The 23,215-nt window shown below is 43.9% G+C and overlaps 1 protein-coding gene across 1 annotated transcript in view; it reads right to left on the bottom strand.

Moving 5' to 3' along the window:
- The window catches only part of ACMSD (aminocarboxymuconate semialdehyde decarboxylase), a 57,779-nt gene that overhangs the window by 4,296 nt on the left and 30,268 nt on the right, over nucleotides 1–23,215 (bottom strand). The window contains exons 6-8 of the mRNA XM_084642970.1: nucleotides 21,958–22,051; nucleotides 19,534–19,629; nucleotides 12,954–13,126 (exon numbers count right to left, since the gene is read on the bottom strand). Coding sequence (XP_084499096.1) covers nucleotides 12,954–13,126; nucleotides 19,534–19,629; nucleotides 21,958–22,051 — 363 coding nt within the window. The remainder of the gene's footprint in view (nucleotides 1–12,953; nucleotides 13,127–19,533; nucleotides 19,630–21,957; nucleotides 22,052–23,215) is intronic.

Below are 23,215 nucleotides of genomic sequence, written 5' to 3'. Positions count from 1 at the left end.
TAACTGAACTAAAAAACAAAACAATATAAAACTTTAGAGCCTACAAGTCAATTCAGCCCTTCTTCTATTTCAGCCAATTGCTAAGGCAAACAAGTTTGTTTACATTTACAGGAGATAATGTTGCTCGCTTCTTATTTACAATGTCACCTGAAAGTGAGAACAGGCATTCACATTGCACTGTTGTAGTGGAAGTTGCAAGGCATTTATGTGCCAGATATGCTAAACATTTGTATGCCCCTTCATGCTTTGGGCATTATTCCAGAGGACATACTTCCATGCTGATTACAAGTTCTGATTGATAACGATCCAAAGCAGTGCGGACTGATGCATGTTCATTTTCATCATCTGAGTCAGATGCCACCAACAGAAGGTTGATTTTCATTTTTGGTGGTTTGGGTTCAGTAATTTCTGCATTGGAGTGTTGCTCTTTTCAGACTTCTGACAGCATGTTCCACACCTTGTTCCTCTGATTTTGGAAGGCACTTCAGATTCTTAAACGTTAGGTCGAGTGTTGCAGCTATCTTTAGAAATCTCACATTGATACCTTCTTTGTGTTTTGTCAGATCTGCAGCAAAACTGTTCTTAAATTGAACAACTAGGTCATCATCTGAGACTGCTATAATATGAAATATATGACAGAATGCGGGTAAAACCACAGAGCAGGAGACATACAATTCTCCTCCAAGGAGTTCAGTCACAAATTTAATTAACACGTTATTTTTTTAACAAGCGTCATCAGTTTGGAAGCATGTCCTCTGGAATGGTGGCCAAAACAAACATGAAGGGGCATATGAATGTTTAGCATATCTGGCAATGCCAACTATAAAAGTGCCATGTGAACACCTGTTCTCACCGGGCAGCATTATCTCCCGTAAATGTAAACAACCTTGTTTGTCTTAGCAATTGGCTGAAGAAGAAATAAGACTGAGTAGATTTGTAGGCTCTAAAGTTTTACATTGTTTTGGTTTTGAGTGCAGTTATGGAACAAAAAAAATCTACATTTGTAAGTTGCACTTTCACGATAGAGATCGCACTATAGTACTTTATGAGGTGAATTGAAAAATACTATTTCTTTTGTTTATATTTTTTACAGTGAAAATATTTGTAATATAAAGTGAGCACTGTACACTTTGTATTCTGTATTGTAATTGAAATCAATATATTTGAAAATGTAGAAAACTTCCAAAAATATTTATAATAAACATTCTATTATTTATAATAAGTATTCTATTATTGTTTAACAGTGCAACTAAAACCGCAATTAACCATGATTAATTTTTTTAATTCAGTTAATTTATTTTGAGTTAATCGCTTGAGTTAACTGTGGCTAATTGACAGCCCTAACTGCTGGTGATTAACCTACGTGGACATTTTTACTCAAAAGAACTGTAACTGTAACATAATTTGTTTCACAGTGATAGAAGGCCTGAAACTTAAAGTACCAGAATCTGAAAGAGCATCAGGCTCTTCTTTTTCAGTTAGTGACTTTATGTGAGAAAGGAGCCAGCAAACAGAACTGTAAACAGGGAAGTTTGAGTGGGAGTTCTGTTGGAGGAAAAGATATTTGACTTAGGTGAGAAGGCAATGACAGATACAGAGGCAGCAGTGGTAGTGACCCAAGCAGTGGAAGACACAATGAAGATGACTGGATGTGACATGTACATGATCCTGGATGGGGTACCCGAAAAGAGTTTCGTCTGCATGAAGTGCCGCCTGATAGAGCTGATGGAAGAAAAGATCCGAGGATTGGAGATGCAGGTGGAAACTCTAGTTGAGTTTAGAAGGGGATTCGAGTGGTTGATGGAGCAAAGACATGAGGAGGCTGAAGGGAAAAGCTCAGACTTGCAGATGGAAGCAGGACTGAACAACTCTGAGGGGATACTGCTGGGTGAGAAAAGTGGACAGTGGAAGTATATGACTAAGAGAACCAGGCAGAGGAGAAGACGGGCTAGTGAAGGAGAAATAGAGCTCAGGAACAGGTTTGCGAAGTTGGAAAATGAAGAAGGGGCACAGCAGGTGGTCACTGAAGGTGAGAGGGCAAGGAAGAAGAGAAGAGCAGCTAGTCCTATAAGAAGAGGGCAAGAGTCAATGGAGATAACACCAAATATGAGCCCCAGAAGGACATGGGATGGGTTACAGGGGATTGCAAGGGACAATAGGAATTGAGAGGACTTGCAGCCAGAGGGAACAGGGGATAGACTGGAGAATCGCACCGTCACCAGGAAAAGGCAGGTCTACATGACTGGGGACTCCTTACTGACAAGAACAGACAGGTCTGTAACAAGAGCTGATCAAGAGAACAGAAGGGTGTCTGCCAGGTGCTAAGATATGGGATGTGGACATGAGGCTGAAGAGGATCCTAATGGGAGTGGTGAAGAATCCACCGATTGTCCTTCGTGTGGGAACAAATGATACAGCTAGATTCTCGCTGGAACGTATCAACGGAGACTGTGCCAGGCTGGGGAAGACACTTAAGGAAATTGAGGCTCAGGTGATCACCAGTGGGATTCTGCCTGTTCCTAGAGAAGGGCAACAAAGGTGTGAAAAGATTATGATGCTCAACAGATGGCTCAGGCACTGGTGCTATAAGGAGGGCTTTGGGATGTATGGCCACTGGAAAGCATTCATGGACAGAGGATGGACTTCATCTGAGTATGGAGGGAAATAGACTTCTAGGTTGGAGGATGGCACAACTGATCAAGAGAGCTTTAAATTAGGAATCTGGGGGAGATGGTTGGGAGATGTCCAGGTAATCTCCATGCCAGATTTTAACATTGAGAGGGAAGAAAACGAAGTAAGAAAGGATACAGCTGTGGTTAGGAGAATGGACATAAGGAGGAAGAGTAGTGTACATACCAGTCTAATAGGTGATACTGGCGGAAGAATGTCTGTGCCTAATCGGGTAAAGAATGTGAGCAAGGCTAAACAGCAAAAATTAAGATGTTTGTACACTAGTGCGAGGAGCCTAGGTAACAAAATGGAGGAACTAGAGCTACTGGTGCAGGAAGTGAAACCAGATATTATAGGGATAACAGAAACATGGTGGAACAGTAGTCATGACTGGCCTACAGGTATTGAAGGGTATGTGCTGTTTAGGAAAGACAGAAATAAAGGCAAAGGTGGTGGAGTAGCATTGTATATCAACGATGAGGTAGACTGTAAAGAAACAAGACGTGATGGAATGGATAAGACAGAGTGTCCGGGCAAAAATCACATTGGGGAAGAAAGCTACTAGAGCCTCCCCTGGGATAGTGTTTAGGGTGTGCTATAGACCTCCGGGATCCGATATGGATAAAGACCTCTTTGATGTTTTTAATGAAGTAAATATTAATGGGAATTGTGTGATCATGGGAGACTAACTTCCCAGATACAGACTGGAGGACAAGTGCTAGTAATAATAATAGGGCTCAGATTTTCCTGGATGCGATAGCTGATGGATTCCTTCACCAAGCAGTTGCTGAACCAACAAGAGGGGATGCCATTTTAGATTTGGTTTTGGTGAGTAGTGAGGACCTCATAGAAGAAATGGTTGTAGGGGACAACTTTGGTTCGTGCGATCATGAGCTAATTCAGTTCAAACTAAATGGAAGGATAAACAAAAATAGATCTGTGACTAGGGTTTTTGATTTCAAAAGAGCTAACTTAAAAAAATTAAGGAAATTAGTTAGGGAAGTGGATTGGACTGAAGAACTTGTGGATCTAAAGGCGGAGGAGGCCTGGAATTACTTCAAGTCAAAGCTGCAGAAACTATCAGAAGCCTGCATCCGAAGAAAGGGGAAATAATTCATAGGCAGGAATTGTAGACCAAGCTGGATGAGCAAGCATCTTAAAGAGGTGATTAGGAAAAAGCAGAAAGCCTACAAGGAGTGGAAGATGGGAGGGATTAGCAAGGAAAGCTACCTTATTGAGGTCAGAACATGTAGAGAAAAAGTCAGAAAGGCCAAAAGCCATGTAGAGTGCCATGGACCTTGCAAAGGGAATTAAAACCAATAGTAAAAGGTTCTATAGCCATATAAATAAGAAGAAAATAAAGAAAGAAGAAGTGGGACCACTAAACACTGAGGATGGAGTGGAGGTTAAGGATAATCTAGACATGGCCCAATATCTAAACAAATCCTTTGCCTCAGTCTTTAATGAGGAGCTTAGGGATAATGGTAGGACAACAAATGGGAAGGAGGACATGGAGGTAGATATTACCACATCCAAGGTAGAAGCCAAACTTGAACAGCTTAATGGGACTAAATCGGGGAGCCCAGATAATCTTCATCCAAGAATATTAAAAGAACTGGCACATGAAATTGCAAGCCCATTAGCAAAAATTTTTAATGAATCTGTAAACTCAGGGGTTGTACCATATGACTGGAGAATTGCTAACATAGTTCCTATTTTTAAGAAAGGAAAAAAAAAGTGATCCGGGTAACTACAGGCCTGTTAGTTTGACAGCTGTAGTATGCAAGGTCTTAGAAAAAATTTTGAAGGAGAAAGTAGTTAAGGACATTGAGGTCAATGGTAATTGGGACAAAATACAACATGGTTTTACAAAAGGAAGATCGTGTCAAATCAACCCAATCTCCTTCTTTGAGAAGGTAACATATTTTTTAGACAAAGGAAATGCAGTGGATCTAATTTACCTTAATTTCAGCAAGGCATTTGATACGGTTCCATATGGGGAATGATTAGCTAAATTGGAAAAGATGGGGATCAATATATAAATTGAACGGTGGTTAAGGAACTGGTTAAAGGGGAGACTACAATGGGTCACACTGAAAGGTGAACTGTCAGGCTGGAAGGAGGTTACTAGTGGAGTTCCTCAGGGATCGGTTTTGGGACCAATCTTATTTAATCTTTTTATTACTGACCTTGGCACAAAAAGAGGGAGTGTGCTAATAAAGTTTGTGGATGACAGAAAGCTGGGAGGTATTGCCAATACAGAGAAGGACCAGGATATCATACAGGAAGGTCTGGATGACCTTGTAAACTGGAGTAATAGTAATAGGATGAAATTTAATAGTGAAAAGTGCAAGGTCATGCATTTAGGGATTAATAACAAGAATTTTAGTTATAAACTGGGGACGCATCACTTGGAAGTAACAGAGGAAGAGAAGGACCTCGGAGTATTGGTTGATCACAGGATGACTAGGAGCCGCCAATGTGATATGGCAGTGAAAAAAGCTAATGCAATCTTGGGATGCATCAGGCGAAGTATTTCCAGTAGAGATAAGGAGGTGTTAGTACCATTATACAAGGCACTGGTGAGACCTCATCTGTAATATTGTGTGCAATTCTGGTCTCCCATGTTTAAGAAAGATGAATTGAAACTGGAACAGATACAGAGGAGGACTACTAGGATGATCTGAGGAATGGAAAACCTGTCTTATGAAAGGAGACTCAAAGAGCTTGGCTTGTTTAGCTTAACCAAAAGAAGACTGAGAGGAGATATGATTGCGCTCTATAAATATATCAGAGGGATAAATACCATGGAGGGAGAAGAATTATTTAAACTCAGTACCAATGTGGACACAAGAACAAATGGATATAAATTGGCCATCAGGAAGTTTAAACTTGAAATTAGATGAAGGTTTCTAACCATCAGAGGAGTGAAGTTCTGGAACAGCCTTCCAAGGGAAGCAGTGGGGGCAAAAGACATATCTGGCTTCAAGACTAAGCTTGATAAGTTTATGAAAGGGATGATACGATGGGATAGCCTAATTTTGGCAATTAATTGATCTTCAACTATTAGCGGTAGATATGTCCAATGACCTGTGATGGGATGTTATATGGGGTGGGATCTGAGTTACTACAGAAAATTCTTTCCTGGGTGTCTGGCTGGTGAGTCTTGCCCACATGCTCAGGGTTTAGCTGATCGCCATATTTGGGGTTGGGGAGGAATTTTCCTCCAGGGCAGATTGGCAGAGGCCCTGGGGGGTTTTCGCCTTCCTCTGCAGCGTGGGGCACAGGTCACTTGCTGGAGGATTCTCTGCACCTCGAATTCTTTAAACCACGATTTGAGGACTTCAATAGCTCAGACATAGGTTAGAGGTTTGTTACAGGAGTGGGTGGGTGAGATTCTGTGGCCTGCATTGTGCAGGAGGTCAGACTAGATGATCATAATGGTCCCTTCTGACCTTAAAGTCTATGATTCTATGAAAGAGATTGTCAATATATGAAACAAGTGAGCTTCAAACAGGGCTTCAATAGTACAAATATATATTGAGGAAAGAGAAAGATACAGGTTTACTCTTGCTGGTGCACAATTATACCTCCTGGCACCAGCCTTGTGCCCCTTCCTATCAGGACTCACCCCAAGGGAGACAGCAGAGGTGCTGCACCTGGGAGGCTTTGGCTGGGAGGAGGCAGCTTTGCATTCTTCTGAGGGCCCTGTAGTAGCCTACCAGGACAAGGTCATGTGGGGATGCACTGAACTATTTTATTCTGTGGCCAGCCTGGTGATGCCCCTGGCCAGCACTGCCCAGCTTCTTGTTCTGCCTTGGCCTACTGTATGCTGTCTGGTGGATGGGAGGCTGCTGCAACTTGCATTGCTGCCTGCTCCCCTTCCACCTAACAGATGTACCTCTGGAGTCCTCCACTAGAGTTAACTGACCTATGCTGTGGGTTCTGACTAACTGAGAACGTGCACAGGGAATTTTGGAGGGATGGAGTTAAAGATACATGACTCAAAGCGGTTTCTGGGTTTTTAATATTTAAGGGCTCCTAGTCAGCATAATACACTCTGACTCCAGGTGATGGCTGTCCCCCAAATACATTAAGTTATGTCTATGCATATCTGTGCACACACCTGATGCCTTCTCAGCCTAGTTTCTGGCTATGCACTGGAGATTTCTTTGTCCTACTACTAACCTTCATCTGCAAAACCTACAGTGTCATACCAAGCCCCTTATCACGTCATTTCTCTTTTTGTTTTGAACACCATGCATTAATTTTACATTTACTGTGTTGCTAGTGCTCATGATTAAGGCTACAATTTTGTCACAGAGGTTGCAGAATTCACAGAATCTGTGACTTCCAAAGACCTCTGTGACTTCAGCCCCTGCAGCTGGGAGCTGCAGAGTCCTGCTGCCTCCTGTAGCGGCAGGGAGCTTACCCCCACCGCCTAAGACAGCAGGTACCCCCACAGCTCCCAGCCACTGCGGGGGACCGGGAGATCCCTGCAGCTTCCTGGCCACTGTGGTTGGGGAGGTGGACCCCCATAGTCCCTGGCTGCAACGGGGAGAGCAGGGGGACCCCGGCAGCTCCCCACTGTGGCGATGGCAGGGGACCCCAGCAACCCCTGGCCGCCACGGGGAGCACAGGGGGAGCCAGGCAGCTCCCCACTGCAGTGACGGCAGGGGGACCCTGGCAGTTTCCCATGGCAGCAGCAGGGGGACACCCGCTTCTCCCCACTGCTGCGGTGGGGCATGGATACCCCCGCAGCTTCCTGGCCACCATGGCAGGGCAGGGGGCAGCTCCCCACAGCGATGGCAGCAGGGGAACCCGCACAGATCTCCTCCACCATGGGGGCCAAGGGGACCCGCACAACTCCTCTCTGCCGAAGGATGGGCAGGGGGACTCCCGCAGTTCCATACTGCTGCAGTGGCGGGGGATTTCTGCAGATCCCCATCCCTGGGGAGGGGGCAAGGGGCTCTGCAGCTCCCCTCCACCATGGGTGGGGGCAGAGGGACCCTGGAGCTCTGAGCCCCCATGGGTGGTGAGGGCCAGAGAGCTCCCAGCCACTAGCAGCTGCCACAGTCCCTTCCCATTTTATCATGGATATTTTTAGTGAAAGTCAGCGACAGGTCACAGGCTTCCGTTAATTTTTCATTATTGCCTGTAACCTGGCTGTGACTTTTACTAAAAATATCCATGACAAAATCTTAGCTTTACTCATGATTTCATTGCGAGTCTTGCAGTATATGGTGGGGGGGTTTTAAATGTCCCAGCTTCTGGAGACAAGTGATTATGTGAGAATCTCAGCTTTCATTTAAAAAAAAAAAGTAAATTCCCAACACCATATGAATGCAGAGAAAAGTTTTAAAACATGACCTTAAAAGTGCACAGACCAGAAGACATTGAAAAAGAACCCAACATTTGTTATTTAAAAAAACCCTCATGATTTTTAAGACAATTTTGTGATTTTGGGGGTCTGACAATTTTTACAATGCTTGGGTTTGGCAATACTGCAATGGGAAGTCAAGCTGCCATTTATTTAGGTCCAGATTTCAGCCCCCTTACTCTGTAAGTAATCACACTGGAATCAGTGAAATTACTCATGGAGAAAGAAGTGATTCAACATGAGTAAGAGTGGCAGCATTTGGCCTTTAGTATCTCCTTCAGAAGCCTGCCTGTCTAGTTTATTATATATTCACTTACTACCTCCTATGCCTGATAGAAATTATCTCAATTTGTTATGTGTTTAACTAGTTCAAGCAAAGCTTGGATTCCACAATGTTTCATGACATTTTATCAAAAGTTTTCTGAAAAAACCCATGAGCACTCCTTGCTTCCCCTTCATGCCATTTGTGCTGCTCTGGCTGAGGAGTCCCTTGTGTAGGGGAATTCCCAAGTAGTGTAAAGCTGGTGTGGCTGACTCTTTATCACCTGCTCCTGGTCCTCTCAAGTGTGGGAGGCATGCCAGGGCTAAATGGGGTGGGTGTAATTGCTCTTACGAGGCCCATTACAAACTTATACAACATAAAGCAGCACTGAGGCTGCCATTTATTCACCAAAAGCAGAAGCTGACTCTAAGGTGGTTCCCCCCCGCCCCCCACTTGATGATTATCTGTCCTGTTCATTCCCTCTGAAGCACCTGGTATTGGCCACTGTCGGAAGACAGGATACTGGGCTAGATGGACTATTGGTGTGACCCAGTATGGCTGTTCTTATGCCTTGCATGTCGCTGGGTTTGCTGTGAGTCCTACATCTCCAGCAAGGAGTGACGTATTGTGTGCAGTTGTTCCAGTTCTAGCTATCAAGAACTGTCATAAAGATAGGCCATTGCTTACTCCCTGTGTGGCCACAGCACTCAGTCCATCAATCATTGGAACATAGCTGCAGCCCCATGGAAGCCAAAGGGCATGGTGCAAAACTAGTAAAGCTTTTCCCAGGACTCAGGCATCAAAGGGATCTGCCAGTACCATTTTGTAAAATCCAGGGTAGTGATATATCTGGCTGCTTCTAGGCATTCCAACAGTTCATCTACCGTGGACATTGGGTATGCATTGAATTTGGATATAATGATAAGCATGTTGTGTCCTCTGGTTTCGGTACCAGCAATATAGGACCCCTCCACTCACGGTGAGATTATTCTCCTACCCAGAGATCTAGCATTGCTTGTAACTCCTTCCAAACTGTTTCCCATATTATCCAAGGATGCAGCCGAGGGGTCTCCTGGACTTGTTGCTCTGTTCCTGTAGCTATGTGTTGATAGATCAGGTGAGTTTGTCCCAATAGAGCTGAAAATACCGAGGAGAAAGACTTGACCAGCTGCTCACGAAAGCTTATGCTCAAATAAATTTGTTAGTCTCTAAGGTGCCACAAGTACTCCTTTTCTTTTTGTGAATACAGACTAACACGGCTGCTACTCTGAAACCTGGATCCAAAAAGTATCACAAAGTACAGTAGAAAAGCCTGGATAGAATGTACATGTTATATTATTATGATTTGTATGGTAGCATCTGAGAGCTCCAATCTAGGATCAGAGCCCCAGTGCTAGGCACTTTACAGATAAGTAACAAAAAAGACAGTCGCAGTTCCAGAGAGCTCACAACCTACATGCACTGAGCCTGATGGGGAATATCTGTGTGCCAAACATGCCGTAGGACTCGCAGTTCTGCCGCGAATGCCATAACATGCCTATAAACAAGGACAGAGTTGGGGAAATTCTGCTCAAAGTTATATCCAGTAAAGCCGTTGGAGGTGGCTGATCCTCTATTGCACTGTTCTTTTAACAATGCTTTTGACAAACAGCCTCATGAGGATTTGTTTGTTTGTAATAAACCTAGGTTGCATGGTTTCAGTTGTCATTGTGGACTTTTCATACATCTCCCACTGCATATCTATCTCTAAATTCTGGTGACTTTCACAAGCTACTTGGTCTTCACTCTGTCTTTGCTCAGTGGAACAGTAGCCTTATTATGTACAGCTTTGTGCATAGAACTCTCCTTATATTATTTTGGGTGATTAATTGTGCTATCGTGTTGCTAAGTCTTGTGGGCATCTTTGTATGGTAAGACTGTCTACACTGCACAGACACTGTGGGGGAGCTGCATGCAGGAGTAAAGGACTCACAAGTGGTGGGTATCCTGACTGAGGCCCTGATCCAAAAACCCATTCACTTCAATGGGTTGTGGACTGTGCCCAGAATGCATAATTAACTGTAATCAATTGCTTCTTACATGTTGTTGCTCTTTTTCTCTGTCTAGTAAAAAGATCCCTGTGCCAGCCATACAATCTATTAATTAGAGAGGTCTGCACAGACATCTAGTGGTGAAAGTGGGTAATTAACTAGCTTTTTAGTATTACATGGTGGGTAGAAAAACATTGGCCACGGTGTGCCTCTGAGATCTGTATGTGGAAGGGGCCCTTGTGGAAGCAACCCCCACTTCCCTGTGGAGGGCACTGTGAGGGTCCAGTGAAACGTGTGGGGAGGGAGCAAGCAGTGGCTGGGACAAGGAAGGAGAAGGATTAGACTGTATTTACAAAAAGAAAAGGAGTACTTGTGGCACCTTAGAGACTAACCAATTTATTTGCTCAAACAGCTAACACGGCTGTTACTCTGAAACCTGTATTTACAGTTTCCCTCCATGGTGGGGAGTCCCCTGCCAGATGCAGAGGCCTTGTGCGGGTTCCAGAGATCCACAGCCCAGTGACACAGGCCTTCTGTATGGATGGCTCTAAGGTCCTGCTGATCCCCATATAGATCCAAGGTTTCATGGAGTTTGGATGCTATCCTCTTGCCTGCTTCCAGAGAAAGGCAAACTCTGCACCCCATAGAGTAACTGGGGAGAAAACTGAGAGATTCCATCATTTGGCCATCTTCTGCAGATTTACCTGTGTGGAAGGGACTGTTCAGTCCCACTAGTATTTGGGACATTTCAGTTCAGGGTTGGGTTTTTTGTCCCATACTCTTATTTAAATAGGCAGCTACTATAATATTTCCTTTCCTTTCCTTTCTACCATAACAGTTAAAATATTTAGCATTCTGTTCTGTTTAATATGCCATTCAGGATTTCCACCTGAATTCCCTTTAGTGATTTTCCAGCCTATTGCTTCCCAAGCAGAAATACGATTTGCTTTTCTCAAATAAAAGTATTTTTATGAAAACACTTGGGGATTTTGTTTATTTCTTTGGGTTTGGGATTCTTGTGATGGCTTATGAACAAAGCAAGCAGCCTAACTCAGGTGAGTGTTCTCACTGAATTGAATTGTTCGCAATCCATGGGAACAAGAATGACAAAAATTTGAAGTATTGGGCCCATTATTTCTAGAACTCTATGAGGCAGAACGCTCAACTGATGTAGACCAGCATAATTCTATTGGCTTCATGGAGATATGCTGATTTAGACCAGCTGAGGTTCTGAGCTTATATTCACTGGCTGAAATCCTGGTCCCATTGAAGTAAATGACAAAACTCCCATTAACTTAACTTCAATGGGACCAGGATTTCACCTGCTGTTTAGTCAGATGTGGTATTTTGTACCTTGTTAATATATTTTGTGCACCAATTCTATCCATCCACCTGCACTTCTGATCCCTTTGGATTCACCTACATTACAAAAAGAGCTCACGAAAGCTTATGCTCAAATAAATTTGTTAGTCTCTAAGTTGCCACAAGTCCTCCTTTTCTTTTTGCGGATACAGACTAACACAGCTGCTACTCTGAAACCTGTCTTTTAAAAATGGTTTCAGATATAAACATGGTGTACTTCTCAGGGATGTTCAGAGGCTTAACTTTTGTAAACTACTTTGAGATCTTCAGATGGAAGGCATTTCGTAAGTGCAAATTAATAATACTTTATATATGTCAAATATTAGGATTAATTTTATACAGTGAGGACTTGTTAAGAAATGGTCGAGTTTTCTTCCTTAAGTATGTCTTGAGAAAGGCCAATCTCAGTTGAAAAATAACTACTGGATCCTAACCAGTGGTGCAAGTAAGCCGGTACAGTCAGGTACACCGTACCATTAAGACATTTATTGCCGGTATGCTATACCGGAAAGACATATTTCAAGAATGAAGTGTAGAGCCCTGCATGAATACAAATTTATACCCGTGGATGTGGATATCCGCAGATAGAAATTGGTATCTGCTGAACTGCAGGACTCTCCTGGGAACTGCAGTGGCAAAAGGAGCAGAACATGGGGCTGCTGCTCCCAGGAGCCATTGCCCCGTGCTGGCAGCTCCTCTGGCATGGCTGTACCATCCCCAAACCAACCACCAGCCCTGTCGTCCGGTGGGGCCATACAGACCCCAGACAAGAGACTCAGCTGCATGGAAGGGTTGGGGGAGGCTACAGCTGAGCCAGAGGAGCTGCTAGTGTGGGCCACTGGCTCCTGGGAGCGGTGGCCCCACGTTCTGCTCCTGTCACCGCTGCGGTTCCCGGGAGAGCCCTGCGGTTCAGCGGATACTGATTTCTATTCACTGATATTCACATCCATGGGTATAAATTTGTATATACGCAGGACTCTAGTCTCAGAACATTTTTTGTGAGGGCGGGTGGAGCCAGAGGGTCGGTACCGTACTGGTAAGAGTTAAAATCTACTTGCACCACTGATCCTAACCAGCCACTTGGATTGGAAGTATCTAGCTGCCAAAAGGTGCCTGAAATAATTTTCTATTTATGTCCATATTTGAAGCATGATAAGATTCCCACTCGAATTCCTCAAGGAAGAACTGAATGCAGTATGACTCACCTGGGCATTATCAGCCATATATTCTAGGAAATATTCCAACTCACCTCTCCTATTACATTGATTAGCAGCTTTAGGGCTCGAGGATCATGGACAAGTGAATCCGTGTAAAATGAACCAAGGTATTTCTTTGGATCAACTTTATTATCCACTGCACACAAATCAGGGCGCACATTGAATCCATGGGAAATACGCCCTACTGTATATGGGAAAGCGCCACCTACAAAGAGATAATTGTATTGAAAGTGGAAATTATTTCTTTGATTTACAAAACCTGAAAAAACAGGAAGGAACAAAGCTAATTTGTCAACACAGAGAGAGGTTATTGTGCAGCTATACAGAAATTAGTATCCTATAATACTCAAGAGTGAGCAAGAATTCTTAATCACAAACAACCCCAGGCACAAAATGTAATAAAATGGTGCAAATAAGCATTGTTCCATTGAAGTCAATAGAGAAACTCCAGTTTACTCCAGCAGAAGATTTGTCTCCAACATTATAAGAATTGAGCCACATCAATGGCTAAATATTGGCATACAGTGTTTCTGACCAGGGATTGAGACGTGTGTGTGTGTAGGGGTATATGTGTGTGTGAGGGGAGCGGGGAAGCACGCTCATTGGACCAGCAGTGTCTGGGGATATAGTGGAGATGATTTTGTCAGCTTATCTTGGGTAGCGAGAGCGTTCACTGCATTGCTCACTATCTCCCCTTCACAGCCGGCTTACAGTAGCTGTACGGTCTTAAGACCGTGTTTACAGCAGCAGTGGGAGCAGCACACAACTTTTTGCTAGTTGTGTGGTGAAATCCTGGTCCCATTGACTTTAATGGGGCCAGGAATTCATCCATTGTTTTTCTGGCTGATATAGACACACCTCTGGAAGACACTGTCAGCTACATAGAATCATAGAATATCAGGGTTGAAAGGGACCCCAGAAGGTCATCTAGTCCAACCCCCTGCTCGAAGCAGGACCAATTCCCAGTTAAATCATCCCAGCCAGGGCTTTGTCAAGCCTGACCTTAAAAACCTCTAAGGAAGGAGATTCTACCACCTCCCTAAGTAACACATTCCAGTGTTTCACCACCCTCTTAGTGAAAAAGTTTTTCCTAATATCCAATCTAAACCTCCCCCACTGCAACTTGAGACCATTACTCCTCGTTCTGTCATCTGCTACCATTGAGAACAGTTTAGAGCCATCCTCTTTGGAACCCCCTTTCAGGTAGTTGAAAGCAGCTATCAAATCCCCCCTCATTCTTCTCTTCTGCAGGCTAAACAATCCCAGCTCCCTCAGCCTCTCCTCATAACTCATGTGTTCCAGACCCCTAATCATTCTTGTTGCCCTTCGCTGGACTCTCTCCAATTTATCCCCATCCTTCTTGAAGTGTGGGGCCCAAAACTGGACACAGTACTCCAGATGAGGCCTCACCAATGTCGAATAGAGGGGAATGATCACGTCCCTCGATCTGCTCGCTATGCCCCTACTTATACATCCCAAAATGCCATTGGCCTTCTTGGCAACAAGGGCACACTGCTGACTCATATCCAGCTTCTCGTCCACTGTCACCCCTAGGTCCTTTTCCGCAGAACTGCTGCCTAGCCATTCGGTCCCTAGTCTGTAGCTGTGCATTGGGTTCTTCCGTCCTAAGTGCAGGACCCTGCACTTATCCTTATTGAACCTCATCAGATTTCTTTTGGCCCAATCCTCCAATTTGTCTAGGTCCTTCTGTATCCTATCCCTCCCCTCCAGCGTATCTACCACTCCTCCCAGTTTAGTATCATCCGCAAATTTGCTGAGAGTGCAATCCACACCATCCTCCAGATCATTTATGAAGATATTGAACAAAACCGGCCCCAGAACCGACCCTTGGGGCACTCCACTTGATACCAGCTGCCAACTAGACATGGAGCCATTGATCACTACCCGTTGAGCCCGACAATCTAGCCAGCTTTCTACCCACCTTATAGTGCATTCATCCAGCCCATACTTCCTTAACTTGCTGACATGAATACTGTGGGAGACCGTGTCAAAAGCTTTGCTAAAGTCAAGAAACAATACATCCACTGCTTTCCCTTCATCCACAGAACCAGTAATCTCATCATAAAAGGCGATTAGATTAGTCAGGCATGACCTTCCCTTGGTGAATCCATGCTGGCTGTTCCTGATCACTTTCCTCTCATGCAAGTGCTTCAGGATTGATTCTTTGAGGACCTGCTCCATGATTTTTCCAGGGACTGAGGTGAGGCTGACTGACCTGTAGTTCCCAGGATCCTCCTCCTTCCCTTTTTTAAAGATTGGCACTACATTAGCCTTTTTCCAGTCATCCGGGACTTCCCCGGTTCGCCACGAGTTTTCAAAGATAGTGGCCAATGGCTCTGCAATCACAGCCGCCAATTCCTTCAGCACTCTCGGATGCAACTCGTCCGGCCCCATGGACTTGTGCACGTCCAGCTTTTCTAAATAGTCCCTAACCACCTCTATCTCCACAGAGGGCTGGCCATCTCTTCCCCATTTTGTGATGCCCAGCGCAGCAGTCTGGGAGCTGACCTTGTTAGTGAAAACAGAGGCAAAAAAAGCATTGAGTACATTAGCTTTTTCCACATCCTCTGTCACTAGGTTGCCTCCCTCATTCAGTAAGGGGCCCACACTTTCCTTGGCTTTCTTCTTGTTGCCAACATACCTGAAGAAACCCTTCTTGTTACTCTTGACATCTCTGGCTAGCTGCAGCTCCAGGTGCGATTTGGCCCTCCTGATATAATTCCTACATGCCCGAGCAATATTTTTATACTCTTCCCTGGTCATATGTCCAACCTTCCACTTCTTGTAAGCTTCTTTTTTATGTTTAAGATATGCTAGGATTTCACCATTAAGCCAAGCTGGTCGCCTGCCATATTTACTATTCTTTCGACTCATTGGGATGGTTTGTCCCTGTAACCTCAACAGGGATTCCTTGAAATACAGCCAGCTCTCCTGGACTCCTTTCCCCTTCAAGTTAGTCCCCCAGGGGATCCTGGCCATCCGTTCCCTGAGGGAGTCGAAGTCTGCTTTCCTGAAGTCCAGGGTCCGTATCCTGCTGCTTACCTTTCTTCCCTGCGTCAGGATCCTGAACTCAACCAACTCATGGTCACTGCCTCCCAGATTCCCATCCACTTTTGCTTCCCCCACTAATTCTACCCGGTTTGTGAGCAGCAGGTCAAGAAAAGTGCCCCCCCTAGTTGGCTCCTCTAGCACTTGCGCCAGGAAATTGTCCCCTACGCTTTCCAAAAACTTCCTGGATTGTCTATGCACCGCTGTATTGCTCTCCCAGCAGATATCAGGGTGATTGAAGTCACCCATGAGAATCAGGGCATGCGATCTAGTAGCTTCCGTGAGCTGCCGGAAGAAAGCCTCATCTACCTCATCCCCCTGGTCCGGTGGTCTATAGCAGACTCCCACCACTACATCACTCTTGTTGCACACACTTCTAAACTTAATCCAGAGACACTCAGGTTTTTCTGCAGTTTCATACCGGAGCGCTGAGCAGTCATACTGCTCCCTTACATACAGTGCTACTCCCCCACCTTTTCTGCCCTGCCTGTCCTTCCTGAACAGTTTATAACCATCCATGACAGTACTCCAGTCATGCGAGTTATCCCACCAAGTCTCTGTTATTCCGATCACGTCATAGTTCCTTGACATCACCAGGACCTCCAGTTCTCCCTGCTTGTTTCCATGGCTTTGTGCATTTGTATATAAGCACTTGAGATAACCTGTTGATCGCCCCTCATTCCCAGTATGAGGCAGGAGCCCTCCCCTCACAGACATTCCTGCCTGTGCTTCCTCCCGGTATCCCGCTTTCCCACTTACCTCAGGGCTTTGGTCTCCTTCCCCCGGTGAACCTAGTTTAAAGCCCTCCTCACCAGGTTAGCCAGCCTGCTGGCAAAGATGCTCTTCCCTCTCTTCGTAAGATGGAGCCCGTCTCTGCCCAGCACTCCTCCTTCATGGAACACCATCCCATGGTCAAAGAATTCAAAGCCTTCTCTCCGACACCACCTGCGTAGCCATTCGTTGACTTCCATGATTCGACGGTCCCTACCTAGGCCTTTTCCTTCCACGGGGAGGATGGACGAGAACACCACTTGCGCCTCCAACTCCTTTATCCTTCTTCCTAGAGCCACATAGTCCGCAGTGATCCGCTCAAGGTCATTCTTGGCAGTATCATTGGTGCCCACGTGGAGAAGCAGGAAGGGGTAGCGATCCGAGGGCTTGATGAGTCTTGGCAGTCTCTCCGTCACATCGCGAATCTTAGCCCCTGGCAAGCAGCAGACTTCTCGGTTTTCCCGGTCAGGGCGGCAGATAGATGACTCAGTCCCCCGGAGGAGAGAGTCCCCGACCACCACCACCCGCCTTCTCCTCTTGGGAGTGGTGGTCGTGGAACTCCCAACCTCAGGACATAGCATCTCATGAGCATAGCATCTCACATATTGTGAGATAGGTTGTGTGGGAGGATGGAGGCAATTTTAAATGATGGCACAGTGATAAGTGAAAGCACTACAAGATTTGATGGACAGAATTACTGGGCTTTCATTGGTAAGAACCCTGTTGGTCAATGCAAGTAAACTCTTCAAGCACTGAGGGAAGAAATAGACATACCTGATTACTACATAGATAAAATACATGTCCAACAGTTGTATATCTTCTCTCCACTTCAGTTTGCTTGATATTTGATTTAACTTTACAGTTTCCTAGACCGTGCCAGGCTGGATCTTTAGTCCTTATGATTTTAAGGAAAATCTTTGAAATATGAACCCAATGTAAACTGAAGCAGTGATGCCTGTCTCAGATAGTAGACAACCTGAAACTGTTGGTCCTTGGGAAGTTCCTCTATCCATATCAATGAGTGTAAACACTGAAGCTTGAACAACAATAATTTAAATATCAGTATTGTTATCAATTTCACCACAGAGCAAAGCATTCAAGGAAAAAAAGGAATATCAGATTCTGAAGATCTGAAAATCCTACTTGTATGGCACCTTGTTTTAATGTCTCATTTTTGCATCTCAAGAGAACTGAGTTTGGTGTGTGGGTGAAATTTGTAAGAATACCCACACCCCAAATATACTCATTGACAACCATTATTCAAGTGACATGTGCTAGCTCTTGCCATGAGACGAAAGTGTTTCTGTTCCCTTCTCCTCCTTACATTTCCTCACCAGCTGTCCGTTCTTTCTCTTCAAGAACATAATTTCAAAAGAAAATTGCTTCCCATTGGATGTCAAAACAGAAAAATGGCCAGGTCAACTATACCAGAAAACAGATGCACATCTTTAGAGCTCACCAGATTCCATATGACAATATGAGCCATACTGCTGAGTTATCCTGGTCATAGATTTTATACCAGCTATTCAATGTAAAGAGTATAAGGTTAGCCATGAGGGCTTCATTATTTATATCAGATATGGCTACGTGTCTTTTTTTCTGACACAATCCTGAGAGCAAAAATCATACCTCTAATTAGAAGAGCCATCTATCTTTTTTCCATTTTTACCTTATTTTAAAAAAACCGTGATATAAAATGGCACTTAGAACAAACAAGTGGAAGTAACTGCAACATTGGCATTTCTGCCTTTGTCACTGGAGCACAATAATATTTGAGAGCTTAGCATAGCACTGTGAGCAAAGTTTTTGTAATCTCTACAAACAGCGATCTGTCACCTGCATTTTAGTTTGCTTTCCTTTATTGGTATAAGCTTTTCTGAGTTTCCCTCTGCTCCTATTGTGTGCCTTTTCTTTCTTCTCTCTTACAAGAGCAGCTCCTTTTGGTCAAATCTGCTGAGTGGTCATCCTGAGTCCCAGTGACATATCAAAACATCAAAGACTGGATTCTGCAACCTTTTGTATTCAAAACTGCCATTGACATATCTGGCTTGGGTTCTGAGTGAACATTTTTTGTCAAAAAACTAGTCTCTTAAGGGTGCCAAAGAGAAGCTTATTTTCAGATAGCAGAAGCTACCAAGAAGCATTACGCAAAGGCTGCATGACCCATTTTTGATTGCTTGTGATAAATTTTGTTATCCAATCTGCATATTTCAAAAGAAACCCACAGACCATGGCCTCACTCTAGATCTTTCCTCATACAAAATTCCCACTGACTTCCGAAAGGGTCAGTAGGTCATACTGGTGAATTCAAACCCAGATATCAACACTGATCAACATGGGTCATCTCTAGAGAAAAGTGGATACTTCAGTCTCCAGGACTTTTCAATCCTTGGTTTCTTTGCTCAGACTATCAACAAAGATGCCAATTACTGACAGCTGTAATGGTGTTTTGTGATGTGGACACAAGTCCACTGGAAACTGGAGACCACAAAACCCTGTTATTTTGGAACATTTGAACTAAACTGATTCATTAGGAATGATAAGGCCTGGTTCCTTTTAACAATCACCTTTAAAATGACTTGTTCCTTTTTAAATCATCCCTTTTGAGATAGGCCTATGTCTTTATTTTAACTTTATATTTTTACTGAGTGTTGTTTTTCAAATAATATAAAATTAAATGCTTGAATTTGCTCTGATAACAGACAAAATCAAACAGCAGAACCATTCAGTAATGCCCAGCAAAACCAGTGGCTTCTGAGGCAAACTACTTACCTCCATGGGCAAAGCAAACTTTCAGTTTAGGAAACATTTCAAAAATTCCTCCCATAATCATGGAGCAAATGGCAATGGTTGTTTCCCCTGGCATGCCTAACAACAAGAAAAAGTTTCATGACATAAGACATCACACTGCAGCTTGACGTTTCCCCCAATAAAATCTATACTTAATGCCAAAGTTAACAGTTACAATGCAAATGACAAACTGTATAGCTTTATTTCTTATCAGAGAAGCACTCAATGCTATTAGTCAGTTAAAGTTCTTAAACTGTGGTCAGAAAACAGGACTAGAAGCTAAGAACTCCTGAGCTGTAATCTCAGCTCTGACACTGACTCTCTCTGCCTTTGGGACAGAATTTTCAAAGTTGGGTGCCTAGAGTTAAGCACCTAAAGCCAAATTTAGGAGCCTAAACCAGTCAATGGATGTTGGGGGTGCTCAGCACCTCTAAAGCATCAGGTCACTGATGTGTCTAACTTTAGACACCCAACTTTGAAAATTTGGGTCTTAGCCTCTCTGCCTTAGTTTTCCTGTGATACGGGGAAAATAACACCCAACTCAGAAAGGAGTTGCCAAGATTAGCAGGAGAGTGAGTTTGTGTGTCTGGTGGTGGTGGTGGGGGTTGAGAAAACCTGGATTTGTGCTGGAAATGGCCCACCTTGATTATCATGCACAATGTAGGGAGAGTGGTCACTTTGGATGAGCTATTACCAGCAGGAGAGTGAGTTTGTGTGTGTGTGTGGGTTTTTTTTTGGGGGGGGGTGAGAAAACCTGGATTTATTCTGGAAATGGCCCACCTTGATTTTCATACACATTGTAAGGAGAGTGGTCACTTTGGATAAGCTATTACCAGCAGGAGAGTGAGTTTGTGTGTGTGGTTTTTGGAAGGGGGGGTGGGAGGTGAGAAAACCTGGATTTGTGCTGGAAATGGCCTACCTTGATTATCATACACATTGTAAAGAGAGTGGTCACTTTGGATGGGCTATTACCAGCAGGAGAGTGAGTTTGTGTGTGGGGGGCTGCAGGGTGAGAAAACCTGGATTTGTGCTGGAAATGGCCCAACTTGATTATCATACACATTGTAAGGAGAGTGATCACTTTAGATAAGCTATTACCAGCAGGAGAGTCGGGTGGGAGGAGGTATTGTTTCATGGTCTCTGTGTATATAATGTCTTCTGCAGTTTCAACGGTATGCATCCGATGAAGTGAGCTGTAGCTCACGAAAGCTTATGCTCAAATAAATTGGTTAGTCTCTAAGGTGCCACAAGTACTCCTTTTCTTTTTGCGAATACAGACTAACACGGCTGTTACTCTGAAACCTGTCCTCAATGTTTGTGCAGCGCTCTGAAGATGTAAAGCTCTACATAAGTACCATGAGAATGTGTTTTTAGGTTACTGCATCTCATTAAGTAAGTAAATATAACAATGTTCAGTTCTTTTTAACACCATGTCAAATAGACCTGCACTGAGTAAGGTTATCTGATATGGTGTTAAAAATAGTGCAAGCAGCTGGTAGCCCATCTACACTAGAGCTCACATTGGATCTGAACCAGTGTTAACAAAAGGCCCTAGTATAGACATGGCCAATGTAGTGTAACCCAGTGCAAGCACAGTGGTGATGTGAACAATTATGCACCTTTGCTAAAAATTTCATGTCTGGAGATCAGGTGTTCCACAAGTGCAGTGGTGGCTGCAACACCAAAATGTTCTAGTGTAGATAATGCTAAAGTGCCTGATTCTGTTCTCAGTCACAGTGGTGTAAATCAGGAGTAACTCCAGTGAAGTCTATCGAGTTACACAGTGCTAAATCAGAGTAAGTAAGAGTAGAATCAGGCCTAAAATCTTCCAGAAACTGTCACAGTTTTACCCATTGTTACTTGTTGCTGGACTGCAACTCTAATTTAACTGACAGATGTGGAAAACACTGAAACCAGACAATTCCCTATTGCCTATACCTCTAAGGAGCCTCGAGCACATGTTGTTTCAGCTATGGTTGAAATGAACTTAAATTCAAAATATCCCCTTCCTAGTCTACTTGTTTCAGAGGGCATTATACGAATTAATGTGTGTCGTTTGCTAATTCCACTTGTCTGTCGTCTAATCATGCTCCCTTTGGGAGCCTTCTCATTACAGAGGCAGAAGAGGTGTTCCTGGACATCTGCTCTCTGGGAGGCAAGAGAACATTAGAGGCTGTTGCAAGCCCCTTAAATTCTAGTGATACAGATATTATAGATATATAAAGTTTAGCCAGTGAAGTTTATAGTGATGACCTAATGGCAGTGTCTGATTTTAAAAATGATTGACAGAAAAGTAATGTAGTCTTTCTCATGCAATTATACATTTGCAATTGTCTGCTTGGCATAATGTGTTGCAGCTAATGACAGGTAATGAATGAAGATTAAGTACTGTAACTATATACTCACCCACCAGCCAGGGAAGCCAGTACTTGGACATCCTTCCATTTGTCTGCATGTCCCAGGGATGCACGAACAGACAACAGTTTAATAATTCAGCAGCCTTTGGTGAAAAGGAAAAAAATATTATCTGGACTTAACAGTAGAAAAATTAACTCCAAAATGTATGTATGCTCCAGGCAATACTGTTAAAAAGGCCTTTTTTGCTTTTGCTGTAAATAATTCATAGAAAGGATTACAAGATTTGACCAAAAATGGAGGTGCTCACTTAGGCTCAAGTTGTAGCCCTCACACCGCTTCTGAGTAAGTGGGCTTGGCACATACAGAATCCACCCTCAAAGCTGTGGCATGGCCCTCCTACAACTACAGGGCACGAAGGGCCTCCCTGGTTGCTATGCTCCTTTTCCCATTCCCATTCCCTGTGTGTGTGTGTGTGAATGCGTGAGCCAGTGGATCCACAGAGTCAGCATGCCCTCAAAGCCCACCATAGCAGCAGCATGAGGCTTGTCTTTGCTGAGAACTACACTGCATTAGAGCACGATCTCAAGTTAACTAACACTGACCAGCTGATGTGGTGTTGAACATGACTGCCTGCATCTACACTGCCTGCAAAGTTGTGCTCAACATCATGCTAGTTGTGCTCTAGGTCATGTTCTAACTCGGTGTAATTTTTCTAGTTAAGACAAGCCCCTGGAAAGAGATCTTGCACTTATGAGGATGGTGGTATTTACCCAGTCAGCCCTGATCCTTACTCCAGTCCTTACTCCTATTCAAAATTCTCCTTGAGGGCTGCAGAACTGGGCCCTTATAACAACATTTTGTCATTTAAGTAAAAGCATTCTTCAAATTTAATTGTTTGGTACAAAAGTGCTTGTCACATTATTTGTATCTGTGTCTTACTGCAAAGTTAAACTAAGTGCAAACTAACATTCTATCTGACTGTGTTTAGCACATAGGAGTGAATTCTCAGAGCACTGGATAGAGGTGCCTATAGAACTGAAGTCTGCTGTGTTTGGCAACATTTGTTACTGTGGGAAGTGTATCTGTCCCACTGCATGGATTCATGTTTAGAACTGTTTCTATCCAGTCCTGAGGGCTACAAATCAAGCTCCATTCTTCCCACTAATCCGTCTCCACTGGGACTACATTTAACATTCCAAGACCTTGTGCAGCTTCCGGGAATAATGGACTTATCCCATTGAAAAGCTGGGAATTCCCTCTTTTCCAATAGGATACAATTCTTATCTTAGCCTAAGTAGCTTACAAG

Source organism: Lepidochelys olivacea (genome assembly GCF_965140295.1).
Source record: "Lepidochelys olivacea isolate rLepOli2 genome assembly, chromosome: 11".
NCBI classification, from domain to species: domain Eukaryota; kingdom Metazoa; phylum Chordata; order Testudines; family Cheloniidae; genus Lepidochelys; species Lepidochelys olivacea.
The sequence above is the reverse complement of the archived record's forward strand: the minus strand, read 5'-3'. Positions and strand labels throughout refer to the sequence as shown.